This window comes from Amborella trichopoda, chromosome 10 (assembly GCF_054954075.1).
Source record: "Amborella trichopoda isolate Santa Cruz 75 chromosome 10, AtrichopodaSantaCruz75HAP2 v2.0, whole genome shotgun sequence".
In the NCBI taxonomy this organism is placed as follows: domain Eukaryota; kingdom Viridiplantae; phylum Streptophyta; class Magnoliopsida; order Amborellales; family Amborellaceae; genus Amborella; species Amborella trichopoda.
Genome location: NC_142345.1, coordinates 41,469,023 through 41,495,685, shown reverse-complemented (window position 1 = coordinate 41,495,685; position 26,663 = coordinate 41,469,023). Strand labels below are relative to the sequence as shown.

Here is a 26,663-nt window from a genome sequence, read left to right as displayed (position 1 = left end):
CACTTTCAAGAACTGGGTTCGTTTCGCACAGAACTCATTTAGTTTTCTCGAGTCCTAAGGCAAACGTCCTCTTAAAATCTATCCACTTAATGGGATTCTTCCCCCCCGCGAAGCTCTCTCCCTCATTCATTCCCTTGGTGTCGGATGTATCAAGTGATGGGAGTCTAGTGTCTTCAATGCTGTGCGTGATTGTCATGGGCTCCCCCAATGGATTGGAGGTCATGAATTGTCATGGTCTCCTCCAACTGATCGGAGGTCCCAATTTGGGGGTGAGTCTCTCTCTTTCTCTTTTGCTCTCTCTTCCCCCTTTGATTTCTCGTGACATGTCCATTGTGTTTGTTTTTACCAAGTGGTGTTTTCTTTCTTTGGAGAAAGACAGTTAGCTTGTTGAGTTGTTATTTTGTATTGGTGCAATGTGGTTCTCAATGGATTTGATTAGATTGGTTTATGCTCGATGGAACTAAAACGAGAACTAGAATAGCTTCAGTTTTTGTTTTTTGGTGATTCGTTACCAGGTTATTGGCTCTTGGTTGGTTATATTTAGTTTTGATAAGTGGAAAAAAGTTAAATTAATTCGAAAATCCTTGAGGGTCTTGAATATTATGGTTTGCTCGTTGAACAAACTAATCGGAAACTGTTGGATGTCATGACGGATTCATTTTTATGGGTTTTTTCAATTCCAACTGTGATTTTCTTTGCATTGTTTTAATTTTCTTTTCGAGTGATATGACATTCTATATTGTTAATTGTGATTTAAAATTTCAATGTGGGTCATAAGTCTATTATTTTAATTATAGTTTTAAATTTTTGGATGTGGGTCTTAAGTCTGTTATTTCAAACTGTTACCCATACAATTCATGGGTTTCTACTTTTGGTTTAGAAACTTGATTGGGTTCTTCTCCTTCATGAGTGGAGAATAGTTTTTCAATCAAATGGGTTCTTAGCTTTTTATGCAGGGCTTTATGGATTTCTTTGTTTTTTGCCAATTGGTCGAAGAATATGAAAAATTAAGGAATTTAGTTGTTTGATTCAAAGAGGGTTGGAGAATTTGAGATGACTGGGTTTTGTTCATTTAGATGATTTCAGTGGATATATAAACAACATCCACATTTTGCATTCTGATATGGCTTGTGGATATCTGTTACTTATTCATAGTCGAATTCATGGGTTGTTGTTAGATGACTGTTTTATGTTTATGTCTTAGTATACAAAAGGAACCATTTTAAGTGAGTTGTTCTCCTCTTAGGATAATATATTGGTCTGCCTTTCTGCCCTTTTCCAAAGGGAAACCTTCTCACTTGTATTTTGCTCTCCTAATGGTAAATGTGCAATTAAAAGGAGAGTTGAGTAATGTAGGCATATCTAGTTATTTTAAGTGTTAATTTTGTAAACCCTCTTTTTTCACCTTCAGTAAAGGATTCCTTGAGCGTATTATGATGACTTCTTTTTGAGTCCTAAATCTTTTGTTTCTCTGAATATTGTACTGGGTTGGAGTGTAATTTGTAAGCCTAAGAACAGGTAGGTCATGCCATTAGAATTTTCAAAGATATAAATGGCTGCTCCATTTGAACTGGCTAGGAATTTCTTAACACATGATAAACTCTAGACATCTCTTATTGAAATATTTGCGAGAGTCTCTGTCTCATGTAAACCATTAAGCTGGAGTGTTCCAAGGGTATTAAGTGCAAAAGGGAGCTGATTGTACTGTGGTAGAGATCATAAAGATGATCTTAATCTCTTGGGCATTAGTTAGAAAGGACTTTGGTAGAGTTGGGTGGGTCTGAGATGGTTGTGTTCCCTTTTTTCATGATATATAAAAGTAAAGAGTCCTTTAATGAGTCATGGATGACTCCCCATTGAAGGGGGTCTAAAGGAAGTGACATGCCTTTTTGCGTGAGGTCTTAAGCTTGTTTTTATGGCAGCTCTTCTGCCACCCCAGTTCTACAGATGTATTGTATCCCTATGTTGATTTCTTTCTTTGATACTCTCGATTTCTTTGTAATGACCAGTTTCAAAACGTGGACTTTGCATAATTTGATTAACGAAAATTTAGAATCCGAAGTTATTTAAATTGATTGTAAGAGTATGTGAATTTGTTCAGTCTCTCTCTCTGCATTCAGGCGTTGGCTCATTTGATCCTTCTTTAATTTGCGTGAAGAATGAGGCAACTGGCTCACAAAGAGTGACTGTTAAATGCCTCCATCATACCTTCAATGGCTTTTCTGATCAAATATGCTGCCAGCAACTCAGGTAATGGTTAGATGCTGACCACATGAGTTAGGGTTGAGGAAGGAAAGTAGGGAGGGAGGCGTACCAGCCAGAACAGAGTTATGGCCAGAATGGTGGATGCCTCTCTCTCTTTCTCTCTCTCTCGCTCTCTCCCTCTCTCTCTATCTCTCTCTCAAATACACACACACACCAGCCATGTTTTTCATTGGACAGTCATGAGACCAATGGATTATGTTTTTCTCCATATTTCTTTGAATTGTGATATGCTATCCCATAACTTTGCGCATGAATGACAGTCTCAGGAAAAAAAAACTTTATGCATGAACGATGTTCACTATCCTCTAGATGTATGTTATCATATACAACTTATTGTGGAGTTCTGCCTACACATGCTTAAAGTCATCTTATTAATGTTAAGGATGTTGTGCACACCTCAGAAAAATGGTGATACTTGTCACCTTGTGTCTACAATGTGTGTGCACCTCATGGTGGCTTGAATTACTTATTGCATGTGTCGACAATGCTTACTGCCCTCTACCTTACCTTGTGTTGCAGGGAGGCTTATTAAATGCACCCAAATTTCATTGCTTTATTCAACTTTGGGAGCTTCAGATGAGAATTTATATCAACGCATTTCAAAAGATGTGGGAGAAGATAGATATTCACGTAGTGCTAAAGAAGAGAATTCTCCTCCCATCTCCTTAGGAGACAGATTAACCCAGTTACCTGACCTTCCCTTTGAGAAACCATTCCCAAAGTCTAAAGAGGACAGAGAAAATTTATATCCACGTATTTCTAAAGAAGAAAATTATCCATCCATCTCCTTAGGAGAGAGGTTAGCCTTTTTACCGGACTTTCAGGTTGACAAACCATCCCAAACTAGAGTGGAGCTCAAAAGGTCATTGGAAACCCGCATCAAAAAGAGGGTTAAAGAACAATATCTAAATGGAAAATTCCACAACCTTGTTACAAATGTAATTGCAACATCAAAAACTCTAGAGGATGCATATAATAGTATCAGACACTCCTCAAATAGTCAAGCTAACAACGAACATGACGGTCTCTGTTTCATCTCCATGGCCAAGGAGCTTTTGAGGGGGGACTTCGATGTTGAAGCAAATACAGTGAAAATCTCACCAAAATCTCTTAGAGAAAGAAACTTGATCCTTCCCAATCTGAAGCTTAAGGTAATTCAAGAGGCGATTAGGATAGTTGTGGAAGTAGTGTACAGGCCCCATTTCTCTAAGATCTGCCATGGTTGTCGGAGTGGAAGGGGCACTCAATCAGCTCTCAGATACATTTGCAATGAGATAGAAAACCCCAATTGGTATTTTGCATTTTGTGTGACGAAAGAGGTTGATACCCATGTATTTAACAGACTCATATCTATAATGGAGGAAAGGATTGAGGATGCGAGTTTCTACGCATTACTTCGTCTTATGTTTGAAGCTCAAGTGCTCAACTTAGAGTTTGGGGGGTTCCCAAAAGGCCAAGGCCTCCCCCAAGAAGGAACGCTTTCGCCTATCTTGATGAATGTCTATCTCTCTCTCTTTGATGCGGAATTTTACAGGTTGTGTATGAGATATGAAGGTCTAAGTCCCAATAAAGATGACCCAATTCAAGCTGGCCGGAGCTCTAAATTACGAAATTGGTTTAGGAGACAAATAAAAGGTGAAGATTCCCATAATAGACAAGCACATAGATTGCATGCTTGTAGATATATGGATGAGATCTTAGTTGCTGTTTCAGGACCTGAGGATTTGGCGCTTGAAATAAGGGAGAGTGTATATGGCTATCTTAGAGAATCTCTCTCTCTAGAGGTGGTGGAACAAGGTGAGTCGCCTCTAATCAAACCCACATCGGGAGTTCGGTTTCTAGGCATGTTTATTCGAGCTAGTGATAGAGAGGAAATCAGTAGTGCAGTGAGGGTGGTGCATAAGCTTAAGGATAAAATGCAGTTGTTTGCATCTCAAAAGGAGGTCTACTGGGAAGCCATGACAGCGAGAATCGGGAAGAAATTTGTGGGCCGGTGCTTAAAGAATATCAAAGAGGAAAAGTTAGAGAGAGAGGAGAACATGAGCATGGTGTTGATGAATAGGATCTCGGAGTTTCGGAGGCCAGGAATGGAACCGGAGCATTGGTTTAGGCACTTGTTGAAGATTTGGATACAAGACTTGGGTACTCAAGTGAAAAGAAATGAGGAAGAAACACTTGCTAAACATATTGTCGAGCCAGAGCTTCCTTTAGAGCTTGTAAATTCTTTCTACAACTTCCAACAAAAGGCCAAGGAGTACATCTCATCTGAATCCCTCTCTACCCGTTCACTCCTTGAAAGCCACTCTCTTTCCTCACCAACCATGACCACTAAACTAGAGGCACCCATCTGCGTTCTGAAAAAGAGCCTGATTCGCTATGGCTTGATTGATATAGAGGGAAACCCACGACATATTTCTATGCTTATCTTACAGGATGACCTCCAAATTATAAATTGGTTTTGTGGATTAGTTCATAGGTGGAAGTACTGGTTCAGAGAATGCGATAACTTTGAGACCGTGAGGCTAATGCTCCTTGAATGTGTGAGAAAATCTTGTGTCCGAACTCTTTCCACTAAGCATCATGTATCAGAAGCCGTTATCGAGAGGCGATATGAATTGGAACTTAGTAATATCCCATTGAGGGGACAGATGGAGTTTTTTTCTCTCTCTAAAGACAAGGAAAAGATGACAAATGGAAGGGATTCTTTATCTTTCTCCTCTGAGGATGAGATGATGTTATACGGCAGTGCTTATGCTGGGCTTTTTGTTCTCTCTCTAGCACAAGTGAAGAGACCGTCTGCTCTGCGAGTTTGTCGAGTCATGTGTTGTTCAGTCCCTGCTTCGAGTATATATTCGGTGCATGTGTTTGAGAAGAGGAAACATCCAGGTTGGAAAACTGGTTTTTCTTCATGGATTCCTCCTGCGTTGAATAGAAAGAGGATACCATTATGTAAGCAACATGTTAAGGATTTGTATATGGGTGATATTTCTCTTCAGGTTGTGGACTTTTCTCCATCTTAATGGGTAGCCTGTGGAATATAGTGCGTCTCGTTATAAGAATGTTTGTGAATCTACAGTCGGGTGTTAATGAAAACAGTGATTTAACTATAAATGCACGTAGCTGATTGTGGTTTGTTGATAGAAGAGGATAAGGAGGATAGTAGGATGCCCTGTCTTCAATTTTTCATGAGGGCTTTAATGGTGAAAATAATGATGGTGCAAAGAATTCACTCCGGGAGATTCATTGCAAGAAGAGAGAAGTCGATTTGGTTCATTTGAAGAGAGAGGAAACAATAGTTGTGAAGAAAATGTTACCTTCATCAAACCGAAGTTAGTGCAGGATTTGGAGTCTGATGACATTGTGACGCAACAAGAAGCTAAGGAGGTAACAATTTGATCATTCCTATCATTTTCGTTTTTGGAGATATGTTCACCTATCATCATCATCAGAGCCTTTTCCCATCTATTTGGAGTCGGCTACACAAATCTTTGTCTGCCGTTCTATTCTGTCTTGGTCCGCCATTTTGCTCTATCAAAGTATGTTCTCTATATTCTATACAAATTTTCATCTACATTCTTACATTATAATATGTTTGTAAACTTTAAATTAAAAGGGAAAAAAATTCTTGCTATGTGCCTTGTGACTCATTCATTCGAATGCAATAATATCACAGCGTTCAATTAAAGAAGAAATCCCAACTGTGGAATGTGCTTGTGATCAAATTAAAGTTGAAAGTAGTGATAAAGAAGATGCATTCCCAACCTTCAACGGTAATGTTGAGAATGGAAGCATACCTTGATTTTGAATCTCAAAGGGACATATGGTTAGTGAGGGACTCTAGAACAATGGTAGTGGAGAAGAACATCAGGCCAAAGAGGCTTCTCGAGTGAGAGAAAGCTTGGTGGGGGCATTTTTTATAGAAAGAGCTAATGATCCTATTGATCTGACTGGTTCAGTGTCCAGTCAAATACCTTACTTGGGGCCTATCCTATATTCAGGAAGTATCTCTCTAATATCAGATAGTGCCTATCCTATATTCAGGAACCATCTTTCTAATATCAGATAGTAGCATGACTAGCACTTGTTCCTCTGCTTTTTCCATGTAAGTGAACACTGGCTTCTTTTATTGCAGCATTTGTAGAGCTATATATGCACACACCTTTGGTATCTATTTCATATGATGTGTATGTGTAGATATGATTCCCAGTGTTTGACACGGCTGGATTATTTGAGCCTTAAAAAGTAGGATTTGGTGACACAACAATATACATCTACATACACGCATACGCGCCCACACACACGTGCATACACACACACACATGCATGCATGCACACACACACGCGCACATGCACACATAGACACACATGAAAAAGATCGTGTGAGCCTACAGTCCTATGGATTAGTTGGCCCCAGTGCCCTGATTGAAGCTCACATAATGAATGGCGAAGCGTTGCATGTTAGAACTCTTTTTCTTTTCCCCCCTGAAAAAAGGTCTAATGGACCCCCTAATTTCACCAATTTGTATGTCTTGTATAGGCACCCCAATTAGAAGAAATGGATATGTACGAAAAACTGCTGCCCAAGATGTGCCCCCCATTTTTGTGAATGTAGACTGTCCAGATCGCTTCCTCTCATTAATCTGGTCATTTAGTTTATACTTTTTTGTAGACCATTCAGCTAGTAGAATCTCTCTCTCTCTCTCTCTCTCTCTCTCTCTCTCTCTATATATATATATATATATATATATATATATATATATATATATATCATCATCATCATCATCATTTTGGCCTTTGCCCAATTAATTGGGGTCGGCTATATGAATCGTGGTTCTCCATTCTGCTCTATTAAAGGCATATCCTTAGTGAGGTTGTAAGTCCCCATATCTTTTCAGACTACTTCCAACCACATCCTTTTGAGCCTACCCCTTACCCGTTTCAGTCCTTCCACTTGAACTAACTCGCACCTTCTAACAAGTGTTGTACTCGGTCGGCGCCAAAATTCTCTCAAATAGATTCATCTCTAATTATATCCCTTGTCTTGCCACTCATCCATCTCAACATCCTCATCTCTGCTACACTCATTCTATGGGTATATTTTTTTTTGTCCGTCCAACATTCCGCCCCATAGAGCAAAGCTAATCTCACCGTTGTCCTATAAAACTTGCCTTTCAGCCTCATTGGTATGCAACGATCACATAAAATTCCAGTTGCACATCTCCACTTCACCCATCCAACTCTAACTCTGTGTGTTATATCTTCCTCAATCTCTCTATTTTCTTGGATTATAGACCCAAGATATCGAAAGTGCGGTCTTTTTTGTACTTTCTAGCCATCAATCTTAACTTCTTTCTCATTTTTACTCCTATTATTGCTAAACTTGCACTCTATATACTCTGTCTTAGTGTGACTAATTTTAAAACCTTTGGATTCTAGAGTATCCCTCCAAAGTTATAACTTTATGTTGACGTTGTTTCGCGTCTCATCAATCAAAACTATGTCATTTGCGAACAACATGCACCACGGTACCTCATCTTGTAGGTGCCTAGTTAAGTCATTCATAACTACGACAAAGAGGTACAGGCTCAATGCTAACCCTTGGTGTAGACCAATTGTCACTGAAAACTCACTCATCTTTTCACTAGTTGTTCGGACACTAGTTAGCGCTTCATCCTACATATCACTCATCAAGGTGATGTAGTGTGTGGAGATACCTTTCTTTTCTAACATCCGCCAAATCAAATCTTGAGGTACTCTATCACAAGCTTTCTCTAGATCAATAAAGACCATGTGGAGGTCTTTTCCTTTCGTTAAACTTCTCAATCAGATGCCTAAGTAGGAAAATAGCCTCCATTGTTGACCTTTCTAGCATAAAATCAATTTGAATTTCGGATACACTCGTTTCATGCCTTAGTCGTTGCTCGATGACTCTCTCCCAGAGCTTCATAATATGGCCCATAAGCTTGATCCCTCGATAGTTTGCACTCTGGTACAACGCGTCGCTTTTGGGGAGATGCACTCCGGTAAAACACATCTCTCTCTCTCTCTTTCTCTCTCTCTCTCTCTCTCTATATATATATATATATATATATATATATATATCTAGGAAAAAGCTGGGATTAGCCCACTAGCTCATATGAACATGTGAGCCCAATGGCTCAGATTGAATCTGGGCCGATCTGACTGTCACGACTTCATTTCGTGTTTGAATTTTAATTTTTTTTCCAACAAATCCAAATCACTTAAAATTTTAGGCGTATGTTCTTCTTATCAAGACACACCTAATAAAAATATAAAAAAATTATTCGCGATTTTGTTTTTGATCAAAATACCTCCGAAATTTTTTGTGGGTGTTTTGGTCAATTTATTTCATGTAAAATATTTTTTTGATATTTTTCAAAGATTCAACTTTTTTTTATGGATACACTCCTAAAATTTTAAGTGATTTGGATTTGTAGAAAATAAAATTAAAATTCAAACACTACCAGACATCCGTGATCGTCAGATCGACCCAGATTCAATCTAGGCCGTTGGGCTCATATGTTCATATGAGTTAGTGGGCTAATCCCACCTATTTCCATATCTATCTATCTATATAAGAGTATTATTAGCTTGTGGTAGTGCTTTATTTGATAGATTCTTAATGAAATTTGCCATTATTAGGTTGCAGATGTATGCTTTTTGGACTACCTCTTATGTCTCTTTTTGACCTCAGCGGCTCTCCTGGCCTTAACGGTCTTTTTAGACTGGGTGTCTAAGCCTCAACTCTCGGTCCAACTTTCTCTAATGGTAAATATCAGTAGTGTTTCTACCGTGTATAGTATTATCACTTACTAGTAATCAGGAAAACTTTCAATTATTATCAGATAAAATAATACAGGTACATAAAAACAAGAACTATAATTTATACATATAGGATTAATCCAAATAGCCATTAAACCCTTAACTAGATTAGGACTAAATAATTCTATCTTAATATGCTTAAGAGATACTAGACATAATAAGTTTTCTGATTCCCTATTAGGAATGATAGAATCAAGTTTATGTAGTGGACCAATCTATTTTAATTGTTTTCCAAATTATTCCATATCATTAAATGATCCTAATATATTAAAAGTATTATCATTAAATCTTAAAACTCAAGGTTTTGACATGTTACCAGGATCCCAGAATATTGCTATTATATACAGAATATATTATAAAGTAATGAATACATTATGCCCAAATGCTATCCAAATCGATACCAAAGGAAAAACTACTTTCTTCTAAACCAATATTGAAAAATCGAATGTAATAATTCCTAAAACCATACAATGGTCAGATATTATATTACCTGAATCATGGAATATAGAAAATGAAAATCACCATTTAAAGGCATCTAGTCGTAATATTCCTGATAGAATTATAGAACATCAAAATGGGAAAATAGAAATCCAATTTTCCAACCAAGTCATAAAGGAAGATACAAGCGTACACTCAAAAAATATATCCAATAACATTGAATCCTCTAGACATTTTACTTCGAGTAGTATGAATCCAAATCCAAAGCCTATTACGCACCAAAGACAATATAGTCATTCCACAATATCAACCCACACTAAAATCTGAACCAGAATTTTCTGATACAGAAATGGACTTTCATATATTAACTCTTACTGAAAGGGTATCAAAACAATGGATAGAACATGATTATATTGCTGAGGAAAATAAAGATATAAGAGAATGGTATCTAAAAAGGTTTCAGCCCAGATTAATAGAATTATTCCATAAAAGATATAATAAATTATATAAAACAAAAACATGTAGTATAGGATTTTTTACATGGTTAAGAAATACTTTACAAGAAAGAAATGTCGAGATTCCAAACTTTAAAGAAATAATAAAATAAATACAATAGAGAACCAATATACAACATATAATACAATAGAAGGTGTTAGTATTATTAGTGTTCATCCTCCAGAAAAAAGTGCTATTATCAAAGGATCCAGCAAAGAAGGAGAAAGTTCACTTGTTTCTGAAACAAGGGCTACTCTTTATAAAATGACAACCGGGGAAATAGTTCATCGAACTGAATTAATCCCTCATATTATTGAACAAAATAACTATACCAATTTATGTATGCAATCTATAGGAAAGCAAACTCTGAGAATAGAAAATATAATAAGACCAAATCCTATTCCAGAACCTAAAAACACTTTATTATTTAAACCTCCTCCTGAGTTAAATAAACAAAAGTTCCATATAGGAGAAACCAATAAGGATTTAATGGATCAACTCATATCAAAATTAGCTGATCTAGATATAAAAGATAAAAAAGGCAAAACTAAACTATTGCCAGAATCTTCTACTTTAACTCTCCAAGAAGAAGTACCAGTCATAGAAGATACTCTAGAACATCAAACATTAGCCTTTACAGAATAAAAAACTCCACATATCCAGGTTGGAAACCAGCCACAGCTAGACCTTACCATCATAGACCCACACCAGTTGATATTCAATTTGAAGAAGATTTAATTTCCCATACAACTTCCTACTCAAGAAGATCAATAGTTAATTAGATATTGAAGGCATGTCTGAGAATCAAGTCCTAGACACTATGAAATATATGACAATGTATGCCTCAGCCTGTAAAATGGTTGGCAACCATGATCAGGAAGTAGCCAAAGCCATAGTGTGTGGATTTACTGGATGGTTAAGAGGATGGTGGGATTTCCACCTCCCTTAAACCATAAAAAATCAAATATTAACTAATAGTTGCCAATGGTCTGCAAAACATGAACAAAATCAAGATATCTTATATACCGAAAGTGATGCTGTTAATACCCTGATCTATACGATAACCCTCCACTTTGTGGGGAGTACAGCTTTAATGGAAGCTCGATTAGAGGATTTACTTTCCAACTTAAGATGCCCAACCTTATCCCATTATAAGTGGTATAAAGATGTTTTCTTTTCCAAACTCTTAACAAGAGAGGATAGCCATCTCGATCATTGGAAAGAAAATTTATTGCTGGACTACCATATTTATTTGCTGAAAAAGTCAAAACTAGGTTAAAAAACAAACATGGTGGACTTATTTAATATTCTGCTTATACTTTAGGAGAATTATCAGCAGAAATATGTGCTGAAGGATTAGCTCCCTGCACGGATATGAAATTAAAGAAACAATTAGATAAACAACACATGACTGGTAAAAAAGAATTAGGAGATTTTTGTCAACAATTCGGTTATAACATAGAACAAAGTAAAGACAAATCTCATAAACATAAACATAAAAAATATAGACCAGAAAAGAAGGAAAGAAAAATATATAAACAAAAGAAAAAAGAAAAATATATAAAAAAATTCTTACCAAAGAATCAATACAAAAAGGGAAAGAAAAAGATACCCATCTGCTATAAATGTGGCAAAGTAGGCCACTATAAAAATACATGTAAAGTTAAGAAAAAACTAGATGCAATCATATTAGATGAAAATATAAGAAATCAAATATATGATATCATCCAATTAAATAACTATGAAGAATCTACATCAAGTTCCACAGAAAATAGTAGTAGTAGTGATATTTCTCTCATAGGACAATTAGAAGATGAAAATTTTATAATTTCAAGCTCTTCTGATATGGAATGTTCCTGTAATATGTTATCAAAAGAAGATTCATTAATTTTAGATCTCATAGACAGAATAAATGAACCTGATGAAAAAAGAGAAATATTAACTCAATTTATTAATCTTACAAAATCTAAAAATAAACCTACTCCTTTACTAAAACCCCCAGATGAATATAACTTTTCTGATATAATGAAAAGAATAAGTCAAAAAGAAATAATACAAAAAGAACCAACTATAGCAGAATTAAAACAAGAAGTTAATAAAGTAAAAGTAGAAATAAATCACCTCAAAAATAGAATTAAGATATTAGAATTACAAAATGAGGTTACTGGAGAAGTAACTGATTCAGATGAAATTGAATTTACCCAATCAATAGATACACCCAAAAATGATCCTGAATCATCAGGAACAAAAATAGAGGAGATAGACACTAATACATCTGTAAACATATTAAATAAAATAATAACTCAGAAATGGTTCGTAATTGTCAAAATCATTATTAATCAAGAATACGATTTTCAATCAATAGCGCTCATAGATTTAGGAGCCGATTTAAATTGTATTAATGAAGGATTAGTACCAACAAAATACTTTGATAAAACCACACAAATATTAAATACAGTTGACGGTAGTAGATTATTCATTAAATATAAATTACCTAATGCCATAGTCTGTAATACTGGACATTGTTTTCCTACCCCTTTTATTATAGTTAAAGGACTAAGTCAAGAAGTGATATTAGGAGTTCCATTCCTTACTTTATTATATCCAATATTAATAACTCATACAGGGATAGAAACCACCATTGCTGGAAATAAAATAATATTTGAGTTTATAGATAAACCAAAACTTAAAGAAATTAATAATGTTAAAACAATTATCAAAAATAATGAATCATTCTTGTATTCATTAAACGAAGAAATTCTCTACAAAAATACTGAACATGCATTACAGAAAGAAGAAATAAAAAACCAAATTGAAAAAATTAAACAAAAAATTGAACAAAAAATATGCAGTGAAATACCAAATGCTTTCTGGGCAAAAAAAAAACATATAGTAGGATTACCATATGAACCAGGATTTGAAGAAATAAAAATACCAACTAAAGCAAGACCTGTACAGATGAATTCCACTTTATTAGAAACTTGCCAAAATGAAATAAAAGAATTACTAGTTAAAAGTTTAATAAGACCAAGTACATCTCCTTGGAGTTGTGCTGCATTTTATGTAAATAAAAATGCTGAAAAAGAAAGAGGTGTTCCAAGGTTAGTTATAAATTATAAACCATTAAATAAAGTCCTCCAATGGATAAGATATCTAATTTCAAATAAAAAAGACTTATTAGATAGATTAGCCAAAGCTACAATCTTTTCTAAATTTGATTTGAAAGCAGGATATTGGCAAATGTAGATTAAAGAGGAAGACAATTACAAAACTGCATTCAATGTTCCATTCGGACAATACGAGTGGAATGTAATGCCATTTGGACTAAAACATCTCCATCAAAATTTTAAAAAATTATGAATGAAGTATTCAATCCATATTACAAATTCATGATTGTATACATTGATGATGTTTTAGTATTTTCTGAAAATATAGATCAACATTGCAAACATATTAATGTTTTTACCAATGCAGTCAAACACGCAGGACTTGTAGTCTCTGATAAAAAGATTAATCTATGCCAAACTAGAATTATATTTTTAGGACATCATATTCATTATGAAACAATTATTCCAATTGAAAGATCTATTCAATTTGTTGACAAATTTCCAAATATTATATTTAGACAAAATTGAATTACAAAGATTCTTAGGATGCTTAAATTATATTGTAGATTTTTATGAAAATCTACCATTAGATGCCCTTGTATGATAGACTCAAAAAGAATCCTCCTAAATGGACATACTCAAGCCGTGAAAAGGATCAAACTCAAAGCCAAAGAATTACCTTGACTAACTCTAGCCCATCCTAATACTTTAAAAATAATAGAATGCGATGCCTCTGAATTAGGACTAGGTGGTATATTAAAACAACATATTAATTCTACTGAACAATTAGTGCGTTATACTTCTAAAGCATGGAATTCTACGCAACAAAATTACTCTACTGTCAAAAAGGAACTTCTTGCCATTGTACATTGTGTTACTAAATTCCAGAGTGATATTTTAAATACCCATGTTATCATCTGAACTGATTGTAAAGCTGTTAAAGATATTCTTGAAAAAGATGTGCAAAATTTGGTTTCAAAACGGATCTTTGCCCGATGGCAGGCCATTTTATCTTCTTTCGATTTCTCTATTGAACATTTACGTGGTTCTGCTAACCATCTTCCTGATTTTCTCACCCGTGAATTTTTGCAAGGAGGGCAACACTGATTACTTTGATCCACAAGAACTATCTTTGCCTTTAATATTATTCAATAAGAATAGAGCTATTGAGAATCAAATTATGAATACTAATACTACACAATCCAAAGGGAAAGCCCCCATGGAGATATCATTAGATATTGTTCCTGTACAAACTGCTCAATCTTCAAGCAGAAATCTGACCCCTTATTCTCCTAGTCTCCCAAATAGTCCTCTAAATTATTAACAGTATTCTAGCCAATCACCACTTTCTCCTCAAACCCCATTATTCATCCAATCGCCAACAATTAGAAAACCTACAACTACGGATAAATCTCCGTACGAAAATATCTCGTTTATTGTAGATTCCATAATTGAAAATATCCATGCCTCAGAAGACCCAAATACCGTTGCCAAATACTATCTGTGCAATAATTTGAACCTCTCTAACGGCATGAAAACGCGAGAATGGTTTGAAATGATTTTGCTTGAGACAAGTTCTATATATTTGACACATTATTATCATAAGAATTCCAAAATATTGTCATACTCTAAATTACAAATAAGAAAGATACTAAATTTCAGTGAATGGGGTTCAGACCCTTCTCGATTAAGGAAATTGCAGTCCCTCGAATTCCCAAATAAGCATTACCGATATTCAAATTATATTGATGCCTGGCATCGAATACTTACCATTCAAAACCAATACAATTACCATACATGGTTCCTCCAATTCAAAATGCCAGTAACCGAGCCTTTCCCGTATTGGTTCCAAAATTGGTTCACAATCTGGGGATCTCTATCCCAAATAATGTCGGATACCTTACAAACATCCCAGTCAAAATTTATTGAGTATAATGGAAAAGATCCTAAGATATATCATCATTTATATTTTGTTGCTTTATATCAAATACCATGGATCCTTAAATGGTCCTTTGCAATATCTGATAATAATATGAATGTCTTGAAAAACAGATTTCAGTAAAGTGGTGGGACGTCTTTGTCTACCACAATCTAGAACCAGATCATATTATACTCAAACAAATCCCAACTGCTTTTAAACCTTATTTCAACCCAAATAATTTGTCAGAATATATATCTCATATGAGGAAACAAAATCCTCAAGCCACCAGAGCCAAACTTGAAAACAATTATATGAAATCTTCACAGAGGAAGCAGAAACAACTCAGAATACAGAAGAAGCATTAGCAACTGAAACCCAAGCTGCTACAGAAGAAGATAAGTCTGCTCATGGCATGTCCCAGAAACAATCATTGTATTAAGCCCATAAACTGGTAACCCGATAAGTCATTGTATTAAGCCCATAAAATGGTAACCCGATGAGCATACACCGACATAATCTGATATGACAAGAGATGCTACCTTTATCTGCTGAAATGACAGAATCCGACAGAAGATGCCTTGCCGACATTCCCTGCCGATATAACCATGCCACCTATCCCTAAACGACAAAAACCAAAAACAAGCAAACAGTAAAAGCAAAAGATTCTCTTTACCTTTAGCCATCCAGCCGTCCACGTGTTGCAGCAAGCCTCGAGCAAATATTTAAAGCAAGCCTACGTAGAAGTCCGCTATACATTCTGGTTTGTCAAGTTTTGGAATCTGAGGCCTATAAAAAGGAAGAAGCCTATGTAGAAGAAGCATCCCCAGGAATTAGCAAGCGAGCAATGCCCGAAAAGCTCTCTCTCTTCGCTTGAGAAATTCCTGCTCTCTTCTCATTCTCTTGTAAAATAATTTTCTAGTATGAAGTTGTGTGATGTGTGATTGTAATTATTCTCATCTACCAAGTTATTGTCCATCCGAGTGAAAGGCATTTTGCAGTTATTGCATCTGTACTCTGTAAGCCTTCTTACTTAGTTGTTATGAATACTTAGTTGTTATCTTGTAATAGTTGTTATGAATAGTTAGTTGTTATCTTGTAAACAATTGTTGTTATCAGTTGTAATTATTCTTATGGAATAAAAGATCTATGAAAAATTATAAGTTGTTGTTCTACTAGTCATGTTTTACTATGTTAATTAGAGCTGTATTTAGTATTAAAATTTATCAAAATACTTACTCTACCTGGTTACTTATAGATATAGCTCCTTTTTCATTATTTATACTGGTCATAATATTACTATATTTAGGTTATGTACGATTAGTATAAAGATAATAAAATCAGAATTATCAGAGTAGATATATATATATATATATATCTATATATATATATATAGAATGATGCTATTGTTAGCCCAATGGCTAACAGGAAGATATGAGCCCAACAACCTAGATTGAATCTGGGCCGATCTGACGATCACGGATGCTCGTAGTGTTTGAATTTTAATTTTTTTTTCTAAAAATCCAAATCACTTGAAATTTTAGGTGTGTGTTCATAAAAAATAAGTGAATCTTTGAAAATTATCAAAATATTTTACATGAAAAAATTGACCATAATACCCCTATAAAGTTTCTGGGGTATTTTGGTAAAAAAATTTGTGAATTATTTTTTTTATATTTTTATTAGGTGTTGCTTGATGAGAAGAACATGGGCCTATAATTTCAAGTGATTTGGATTTATAGAAAAAAAAATTAAAATTCAAACACTAAATGAGGTCATGACTGTCAAATCGGCCCAAATTCAATCTGGGTTGTTGGGCTCATATCTTGGGTGACAGGAAGATTTTCCATATATATATATATATATATATATATATATATATATATATATATATATATATAACGAGAGAGAGAGAGAGAGAGAGAGAGAGAGAGAAAGAGAGAGAGAGAGAAATGATATCATGTCACCATGCCGTTATAATATATATATAATAAAACCACACTTCTAGAAAACCATGTTTGTGGTATTTGTATGACTCAAAATTTTGCATACACACTCCATCTCAATAATCAATCTCAAAAAAATTAATAATAATTTGTGCCCTATATATGGTCAAAATAAGTCCCCTCCAACAATGAATCTAGACTTCCATTTGGTGAATTTCAAGATCTAGGCCTTTATGAATTCAAAATCATTTTTTTCGTTTTTAACATTATTAATCTAATGATAATAAAGTCATCTAAAGATGTTGGAAAGAAAAAAGATCTTTCTAAGGCCTAGATCTAATTATCTCAACAAAATGGACGGCCTATGTTAATTGGGCTAAAAAACACTTTCTCGTTTGTGCTTTCATTTTTTTTTTTTTTTGTGTGATCGGTCATTAGAATGAAGAGAGTATATTTAAAAAATTGGGTCAAACAAATGGCCCTAACATGGTTTTTAAATTGTTTCATTATATTACTATACAACTGTTGCATAAAATCACTCCCCAATCCCCATATATATATATATATATATATATATATATATATATATATATATATATATATATAGTATATAGATAGATAGATAGATAGATAGTGAGGTACATGATTAATTGATAAATCAAATTGCTAGTGATTGCAACATGGGTGTACTGCTGATCCCAATACACATAATATTCATGCAAGACCTACAGAGAATCGAAGAATCCAATAAAGTAATAGTGAGGAACTCACAAGTCTTTGATTGTGGTATATGTAGGAGAATCTACATTTTATGAACTTGAGGTTTTTTCTTTTTCTTTTTTTTTGCGGGGCGGGGGTAAGCAATAGAGAGAGAGTGAGATTCATAGGTCTAAAAAGACCAATATTGAGAGATTGATTCTAGGTGTAACTGGATCATGCATGCCCAATCTCTCAATCCCTGGTGCTTTTATCTAGTGTGTATGTGTGTGTGTGTGTCTTGTTTTTTTTTTTTAAAGGAGGGGTGGGGTTGGGGGTTGGGGGAAGGAAATTAATGTGACCAGATGGTCTTACAAAAAGAACCACAAAGGCAAAGTCACTACTAGTATGGTTTGGCTTCTCTGTCTTCATCTTCAAGCACAACCTTTCGATATTCATCTAACTTACAAATCGTACACTTGGTTTAACCTTTTTGAGAGTTCTACTCCCACAAAAATTGATAGGTTTCTTGTCTCTCCTAATTTGGAGATGGTTTACCCAAGAGCCCATTCCTATATCCTACCCCAGCCTATCTTTGACATACCCCTATCCTCCTCAACATAAAAGCTGTAGCAAACAGGCCTAGACCTTTTCAATTCATGCTCATGTGGCTCGAGGACAAAGAACTGCACTTACCAATTCCCAGTGATCTGCTTTCATGGTTTATGATGGGCTGGTTATCGACTATTTAAAAAGTTGCAATTTCTCGCAGACAAATTCAAGCAATGAAAAAGAGAGTAATTCGGTCACGTGATCTGGAAGAAGGAAATGCTGCTAGCTGAAATCAACAGCCTGGATCTTTGTTTGAGGTTGCAAGTACTAGGCAAACGACTGAAAAGATGTGTTTATTTGCGGTCCTGAAGCAGGACGAGATCTCTTGGCTTCATTGGATTAGGATCTCAATGAAGGTTATTGGGATACCATTGTATTTCACAAAATGGCAAATTGCCACAGAAATAACACTATTCCTCATATTAGAGAAAGATATGAACCTTTCAACAAGCCTTCAAAAGTCAAGCAAATCATTAACTTCTTACAGAGAGACTCTATGGGAGATCACTCATTGAGACCCAGACTGCATGATCTCGATCTCAATCTCAAAATTCTCGCGGTATTATCTGTCAATGGGTTACAAACTTAGAATGCCCCATTTCAGAGTCAGAAGTTCTGAAAGCCCCAGCTAAACTAGGCCATGATAAAGCTCCTAGACTCAATGGTTTCTCATAGCCCTTTACCACCGTTTCTGGACAGCCTAGCCCTTAAAGCCATGGCTATATTTGCCAAATTCCGTCCAATAGAAATCATCTACAGAGCATGAACTTCACATTCATTGCCTTATCCCTTAGCTTGAAGGAGCTGGTGGACTGAAAGACTTCAAGCTTATCAACCTCATAAACAACTCCTGCAAGCTATTAGTCAAAGTGCAAGCGTCCTGCCTGCACCACATGCTCAACCAAGTCCTGACCTCACCGCAAGGCATATTTCCAAGGTAGATAAATATTTGATGTCATTCTCACCTGCATCCATGCCAAAGACCTCATTCGTAAGCCAGGCTTAATCTGTGAGCTTGATTTTGTAAAGGCCTATGACCATGCAGACTGGCAGCTCCTAGATCAACCCATGGCCCTGATGGGTTTTGGCCACATATGTTGCTCTTGGATCATGGGATGCATCTACTATGCATATTTCGTGATCCTCATCAATTGAAGTCCACATGACTTCTTCCCCTATGTGCCGAGGAGACCCCTTGGCTCCCTTTCTCTTTTCCGTCGTCGTGGAAATTCAGGCATGCTCAATGGCTTCTCCACCTATAGGACTGGCTCATCCATATGTCACCTATAATACAGAGATGACACCCTTGTCTTCTGCAACCCCACACCATAGCAAGTCGAAATATCTGTGGTTTTTCATTCAGTGTTTCAAATTCGCAACATGGTAAGTCGACCATATGTGGTTGTTCATTCAGTATTTCTAATTTGCAAGAGGGCTTAAAGATAACATGGCTAAAACTAAACTCAGGGATAGGCGTCTCTAAGGGCTCGTTTGGTTCGTGTGAAAACTTGCATCATGAAACTGGTTGCATATGAAACCTATAGTTACACATGTTTGGTTCATGTGTAAAGTCAATGAAAACCTTTTTCAATGGAAATGGTTTTACCACAACAAGGAGGAAATCCGTGAAATGTAATCCCCACCCCACAAGGTGGGGAGTAATTCACTGGGAAACCATTTCACCCACGCGGACGCAGAAAAATTTTCGGCCACAAAAAAAAGACTGAAACAAAAAACCTGCGTCAAACCCTCGCGCTCGCCCCTCTCAAAGCCCTCTTCTCACAAAACCCTCGCCCCTCTTTCAGCCCTGAGAGAAATCCTTACCCCTCTCTCGCAACCCTCTACGTCTTGCTTCTTCCACAATCCTTTGCAAGGATCCATATGCAAGCATTCATCTTCTTCAACAAGGTAAGGAAGTTTCTTTTTTTTCCCCCTTTTTTTTTTGCTACTTTTTCTTCTTCATAATGTAAAGATTCTTCACCAAACAAGGTAGGGTTTCCCTCATATGAACCCCATACAAAATACCTCATCTTCTTCAACAAGGATATGTCTTTTATTCTTTTAATTTCCCTATTTTTTCCTTCTAGACAGGGCTGTGTTTTTTTAATTACTAATGCAAACATTTTTGTTCTATGATTTTCTCATGGAAATTTGTTTTTTTTTCTTCTTATTTAATTGAGTATAGAAAACAATTTGCTCTGTAGAAAAATGTGGGTATGGATTTTTTTTGTTGTATTCTTTCTGTTTTTTTTTTTAAATTATTTCCTGCTGGTTTTTCTTGCGGGTTTTGTAGCTGGTTTTGTGGTTTTGTCGTATGGGTTGCATAAACAAGCACAATTTTGCTCTGTAGAAATGTGTTACTTTTTGTTTTTTATGTCTTGTTGGTTTTGTTGCTGGTTTTGTTGTATAGGTTGAGCATACAAGGACAATTTTCTTTGAAGAAATTTGTTGCCCTTTTTTTTTATTTCTTTCTGGTTTTTCTTACTGATTATGTTGCTGGTTTTGTGGCCGGTTTTGTTGTTTGGATTGTAGTGCATGCAAGCACAATTTGCTCTGTAGAAATTTGTGGCTTTTTTTTTTTTGTTATTTCTTGCTGGTTATGTTACTGGTTTTGTTGTGTTGGTTGTGCTAACAAGCATAATTTGTTCTGTAGAAATATGGGTTGCACATACAAGCGCAATTTGCTCTGTAGAAATTTGTTGTTTTTTTTTCAATTTCTTGCTGGTTTTTAAAAATGTGGGTTTGGCTTATCAAATGCTTCCTAACTATTGTTTTGGTCTCCTCAATATCACACCCAAAAAAAAATTACAGGATTTTTACAATATGTCAAAGAGGCCTCTTAGACTCACAGGGCTGCTCACTGGTGCAACCATTTCCATGGTAATTCCCAACCATTCCTTAAACATTTCAGCCACTTCTCTCATGAACGGACTTCTCACTTCCTCTTTCAACAAGCACACTCTCACCACCTCTGCAATCACATAAACCCTCCTCCTTCATCACATCACCAACCACCTCATCTAACAGCTCCATAGAGCCTTTTAACAATCCCCACCTCTCTAGTGCATCTGCCTTCTGATTTTGCTATGTTTATAGCATTCATTTTTTAATCTCTTTTGCTATGCTGAGTTATTTTGTATCAGGCTATTATTCTTTGGCAATTATGTGGTTTTGAGCTTACAATCTCTTTGTTTTGGGCATATAAACACAATTGAAGGTGAGTTTTTCCATTCATGTTCAAACTCAGCTTACCTATTGAGAAACAAGTGCCTTGAGAAATTTTTGTGCAAACTACCATGACAAACATAAACATTTTTCCCAAGAAAACAGATTATTTCTTTAATGGAACTACTTTCGTACCCATCATTATGTTTAATATAAATTGTGTCTGGAGCTGTATTATACATGAGTGTAGATGCTTTTAACTAGGAATTGGTTTTTACCAATGGTGCTGTTAAATAACAATCTGGGTTGAAATTTTTAGTGTCGTGCTTTTAGAAACCCAAGTTCTATTTGTGCTTTCTTTAGGTTGCTATTACTATGGCTTTGCTTCTGGTTTGAAAAATGCTCGTAGGTGTCTTTATGTTAGGCTCTATGATAGATGTCTAAACTTCCATCTTAATGTGACCTGATTAGTCATGTGCTGGATTTCTTTTATTTTGCAGGAGAGGAAGTTTCTTTGTTTACTTGACACATAAGCAAAATGTGTAAGATTTTATCTAGAAGCATTAATAAGATAGAGACTCGAGGGGTGCCTATAGTGATGGTCTCAGTAGTACTATTACAATCTAAGTTGACATTACTCTCATTTGCATATTTGTGCTAGTCACATACCACGATCGATGAAAGTAGGGTTCCTTTAAAGCCTTGAGGAGAACTCAAATGCTATATTTTGACTTCAAAGTAGGGTTCCTTTAAAATAGTTTGCATCCCAGGGTGTGCATCTTACACTGAACAATGAGGGGCTAATTTGGATCATTTGTAAACCTATGTAATCTTGACAGGATGTTGTTAAGGCTAAGTTCTCCTCAAGGCTTCCCTTACCTTGAATATAATAAACAGATTTTCAGGTCATTAATTAATCATGAAACTAAGTATTTAGATCCATAAATGAGAGTTTGAGAGTTTTTCTCTTTTTAGGGCCTTGATTCAATGTGAGGGTAACCCTGGCTCAGGGTTATCCATGGGGCTATGGGTTATAGGCTACTATTGGTTCACTTGTTTCAAGGGGCATTTCATTTATATGAACCATTTATGTATCACAATGTGCATCGTTTAAATTCAAGGTCCACAACACCATACTGCTGGAGCATTTTTTCTTTGTTGGCCATAACTTGGGTGTGGGAAATGTTTTTAGTTTCTTTGTTCACATAAAAGCACAATTCGCTCTGTAGAAATCTGTTGCTTTTTTTTTTTTTTTTAATTTCTTGCTGGTTTTTCTTGTTGGTTATGTTACTGGTTTTGTTGTATTGGTTGCGTATGCAAGCACAATTTGCTATGTAGAAATAAGGGTTGTGCATACAAGCACAATTTGCTCTGTAGAATTTGTTCCTTTTTTTTCAATTTCTTGCTGGTTTTTAGAAATGTGGTTTTTAAGTGAATCAACACAAATCACACATCTGTTGATGCAAAAAACTGTGGTGACAAAAGTCTATTACTTGTTGAGACAGAAGAACAAGATGCCCTTGTGGACCTGCTAATATTTCATTCAAGAAACTCACGAGTCCAAACCAAACTACAGGGGTCTCACGTCCTCTCCACCAACTGGTGGTATCAGTTTCCTTGTTGGGCTCAACAGAGGCTCAGTTGGTGAATAGGCTATGACAAAAAGGAACTTCCCAACGGGAAGCTTTGGGTACCATGACATTACTGTTCTCAATATTAATAAAAAACCGAAGGCAGAGAGAGAGGGCCCAAGAAAAGCCATCGGCAGTTTGGCTGTTGATGGGTCCAAATCTGCTACAAATGGCATGAACCTTTGTATTTCACCTGATACATGTTGTCCAAAAGCACAGCCTGAGGGAGTTGTAAGCCAAGAAGAGGCAACAGGTGCTCTGTGTACCCAATTTTTTAATTGGTTTGCTTCTTTTTGAATCCTTGATTTCCTGCTACGCAAAAAGATGGTATCTGAGTTGTTTGGGATTGTGTGGTGTGTAATTCAAGATTGTTTTTTTATGTACTATTATCTTTGGTTCCATTGATGTTAAACATCAACGACAAGCTGATTAAAATTGAAACTCTGCAGAACTTGAATATCTAGATTTCCAAAAGGTTCTTCTGTGACCTGAAAAAGTAGTCATTCACTTTAAGAGAATGTAAAGCTAACTCTCCATATCAAAGTCTTTTATTCTTTCTTTTAACGTTTTTCTTCTTGATACTGGGTATACTGGGTTCTTGGTATAGGTTCCGAGTGTTTTAATGGAAATCATTTATTTTAATGTTGTTTATGTTTTTATTGAGTCTGCGCATTTTTGGGTTACTGATATTCAATGATAGAAGGTTTTTGGGGGCTAATATTTCTTTATTTTATTTACTTTTTAATTGTGATTTTAGGGGTTTTATTGGGTCTTGGATAGGCTGGAAACAGCAGGGATTGATCGTCAGTAATTCACAAAAAAAAGCTGGTCATGGAGGCTATTATTTTTTTTAATTCTTTTGTGACCCGTGTTTTTTTAATTGGGAACTATTCATTCCTTTGAGTACAGTGTGGAATTATATGGGCTTTGAGTACTGTAGACCCTCTAATCATTGAAGCAAATAAAATTCAATTCCATTATTCTCTGGCCCCAAAACACCATGATTTCTCAGCAATTTTGACATTTTCTGCGAAGAATAATCTGCTCCAAATTTATTATTATTCCATTGTAGTAGTTTACCAAGAATAATAAACTGATCTTTTTAATATTATAAGGTCTACATATAATTGCCGATATTTTTTCATTAATCTTACAAGATAGAGATTTAAATTTATTATTATTCCATTGTAGTAGTTTACCAAGAATAATAAAGTGGTCTTTCTAATATTATAAGGTCTACATATAATTGCTGATATTTTTTCATTAATCTTACAAGATAGAGATTTTAAAAAAAATGCATGGACTAGTTTATCAAGGCTTGATGCTTATATAATTTAATAAAGTGAATCAAACTTACGATCTAAACAATCCATTTTTTTAAAGACAATACAAATTGAATGTTTTAAAAAAACAATTGTAATGGGATTGATGACGATATCAAATCGCTTATATTTGCAATTGAACGGTTAAAAATAGGTATTAATCTAGATTCTAGGAAATAGTTTTCCCTTGAGTTACCAAACTTAAGAAACTGGTTACACAGAAATTCGAGAAACTGGTTACCCATGTGAACCAAACATGAAAAAAAAAATGGATTGGAAACCTATTGCATAGGAAACAGTTTGCCTATGAAAACTGTTTTCTATATGCAAACTGTTACACGCGAAACAAACGAGCCCTAAGACAATCTTCTAGCCAAAAGAAGGGAATGTCGTAGGGATACTATCCAGCAAATACCTATGCCTCCTACTGTGCATAGGCAAGCCGGAAAAGCCCTATGGGATAGACTAGCAGAGAGATTCTAACACACATTAGCAGTCTGGAAACGGAATTTTTGTCCCTCAGTGATGGATGGGATAGACTAGCAGAGAGATTCTAACATAGATTAGCGGCCTGTAGACGGAATTTTTGTTCCTCAGTGACCGTATCATCTTGATCAAGTCCAACAGTCCAATATCCCCATCTTTCAGATGTCTACTTTTACAATCCTTGAATCAATTGAACGTAAGTAAGAACGCATGGTGAGATGTTTCTTATGGAGTTGCACTTGTGACTCCCATAAATGCTATCTAATGAAATGTAACACAGTTTGTCTATCCAAGTCCTAGGGTGGATCAGAACAGATAGGGAATGCAACAGTCTGTTAATATGGGCGAATGGCTATGGTGCTACAACATAGAAAACGATCACCTACAGAAAATGGTGATTCAACACAGATATCTCTGAAGTTGCTTGTGTGCTACCCAGAGGGAGAGCTAGTACTCGAGCCCTTGAAAGCTAACAATACTAGTTTCTTGGCTTCCTCAAACAATATTTGACATGGAACAAAAATGAGAAGCATGTATGTTTTCTGAAGGACCTTTGGTTAGATTCCTGACCGTTGGAGCTAGACTTCCGAATAGCTTCCGATAAGGAAGTGACTCTCTCATGTTACCATGAGCAACTAAGAGGCCAGACCATATGGACACCTAGTTACTTTAGGTAATCGCGTTGCGAGACAAATGTCCTGGTGGACAACTTAGCCAAAGAGAGGACATCCAGATCAGGTCTCTGCACTTTCATAGCTTTCTCCAAAGGAAACATTTTACACACGCTAACCTTTTTGTATGCAAAATTACACTACCACCATTTTGTAAAACACAAACACGGAAAAATCAACATCTTTACCCAAACTACATTCAAATTTGAGTTGCCTTCACCCTTCCCATTTGCCCCTTCAAGCAGACACCCTTCGCTTTCAATTGCAATTAGTTTTATGTTTTTTATTCTATCTTTATTTATTTGACATGCTCCACACTTCCAGGTATGTGAGAGAAAACATGTTTTTAGTATTTGTCTTTACAGAAACAATCACAAGGTTTAACTGTCAAAAAGAATAATGATTGCATAGGTTGATGGTCCATGACACAATTTGGGTCCATCACGCTGCGCACCAGTGGTGTAGTGGTCAGGGTTATCACAACCATCAAATGGCTATCAAAAAATTTGGACCGCAATGATATTATATCGATCCCCATCGTTTTTCATAAACTAAAATCTAAAATCATTTGATATATATATTTTTGCAGATCGCATTCTGAATGGAATGACAACCCTGAGAAAATGGCTCAGGCTAATCGCAGGCTATATCGAAAGCAAAGGTGGTGCTCGATTAGCCTTTCTGCTGTATATTCCTTGCTTCTTTCCTCACGTCTTCATGTTGCTCCTCGTCTCTCTCTCTCTGTTGGTTCTATAATTAATATTCTCTCTCTAGGCCAACAGCTTCCTGTGATTGCTGCAGGTTTGAAGTGTTGCAGTAGTAGGAGTAGGAGTGCTCGATGTAATCTTAGTGAGTTCATATTTCTTTAATTTTCAAATTCAATTGGTTTTCTTGTTGTTGAAAGACAAGCTCTTCTAAATCTGAGATGACCACGGGCCTGTTGATGGTGTATATCTATATTTTGGGATGGGAAATATATGAAGTTCTAAATTTGGTTTTATTTTCGATCAGTGGTTTCAGAATATGATTTAAGAGGTTAGCCAATGCAAGAAAAGAGAAGCCATGAAG

General features: G+C 35.7%; 1 protein-coding gene and 1 long non-coding RNA gene across 15 annotated transcripts; both read left to right on the top strand.

Moving 5' to 3' along the window:
* On the top strand, positions 1-26,593 carry LOC18433923 (Intron maturase, type II family protein). Of its 14 annotated transcripts, none has more exons than XM_088849014.1 (5): positions 46-269; positions 2,121-2,250; positions 2,785-5,649; positions 26,185-26,256; positions 26,397-26,593. In XM_088849014.1, exons 2-3 carry the CDS (start codon positions 2,214-2,216, stop codon positions 5,283-5,285), a joined length of 2,538 nt encoding a protein of 845 aa, XP_088705140.1. In that variant the 5' UTR covers positions 46-269; positions 2,121-2,213; the 3' UTR covers positions 5,286-5,649; positions 26,185-26,256; positions 26,397-26,593. The 14 variants fall into 14 exon arrangements, 11 of the variants coding, with proteins under 11 accessions (XP_088705136.1, XP_088705135.1, XP_088705140.1 ...); XM_020666971.2 differs by lacking the exons at positions 26,185-26,256; positions 26,397-26,593 and adding exons at positions 5,939-6,367; positions 22,991-23,577 and having other exon boundaries at positions 2,785-5,801; XM_088849012.1 differs by lacking the exons at positions 26,185-26,256; positions 26,397-26,593 and adding exons at positions 5,939-6,367; positions 15,396-16,131 and having other exon boundaries at positions 2,785-5,801.
* Positions 17,640-20,784, top strand: LOC148780239 (uncharacterized). Its single transcript, XR_016042156.1, has 2 exons — positions 17,640-20,228; positions 20,731-20,784. It is a non-coding gene; the product is annotated as an uncharacterized LOC148780239 (long non-coding RNA).
* Positions 26,594-26,663: the final 70 nt, after the last annotated feature.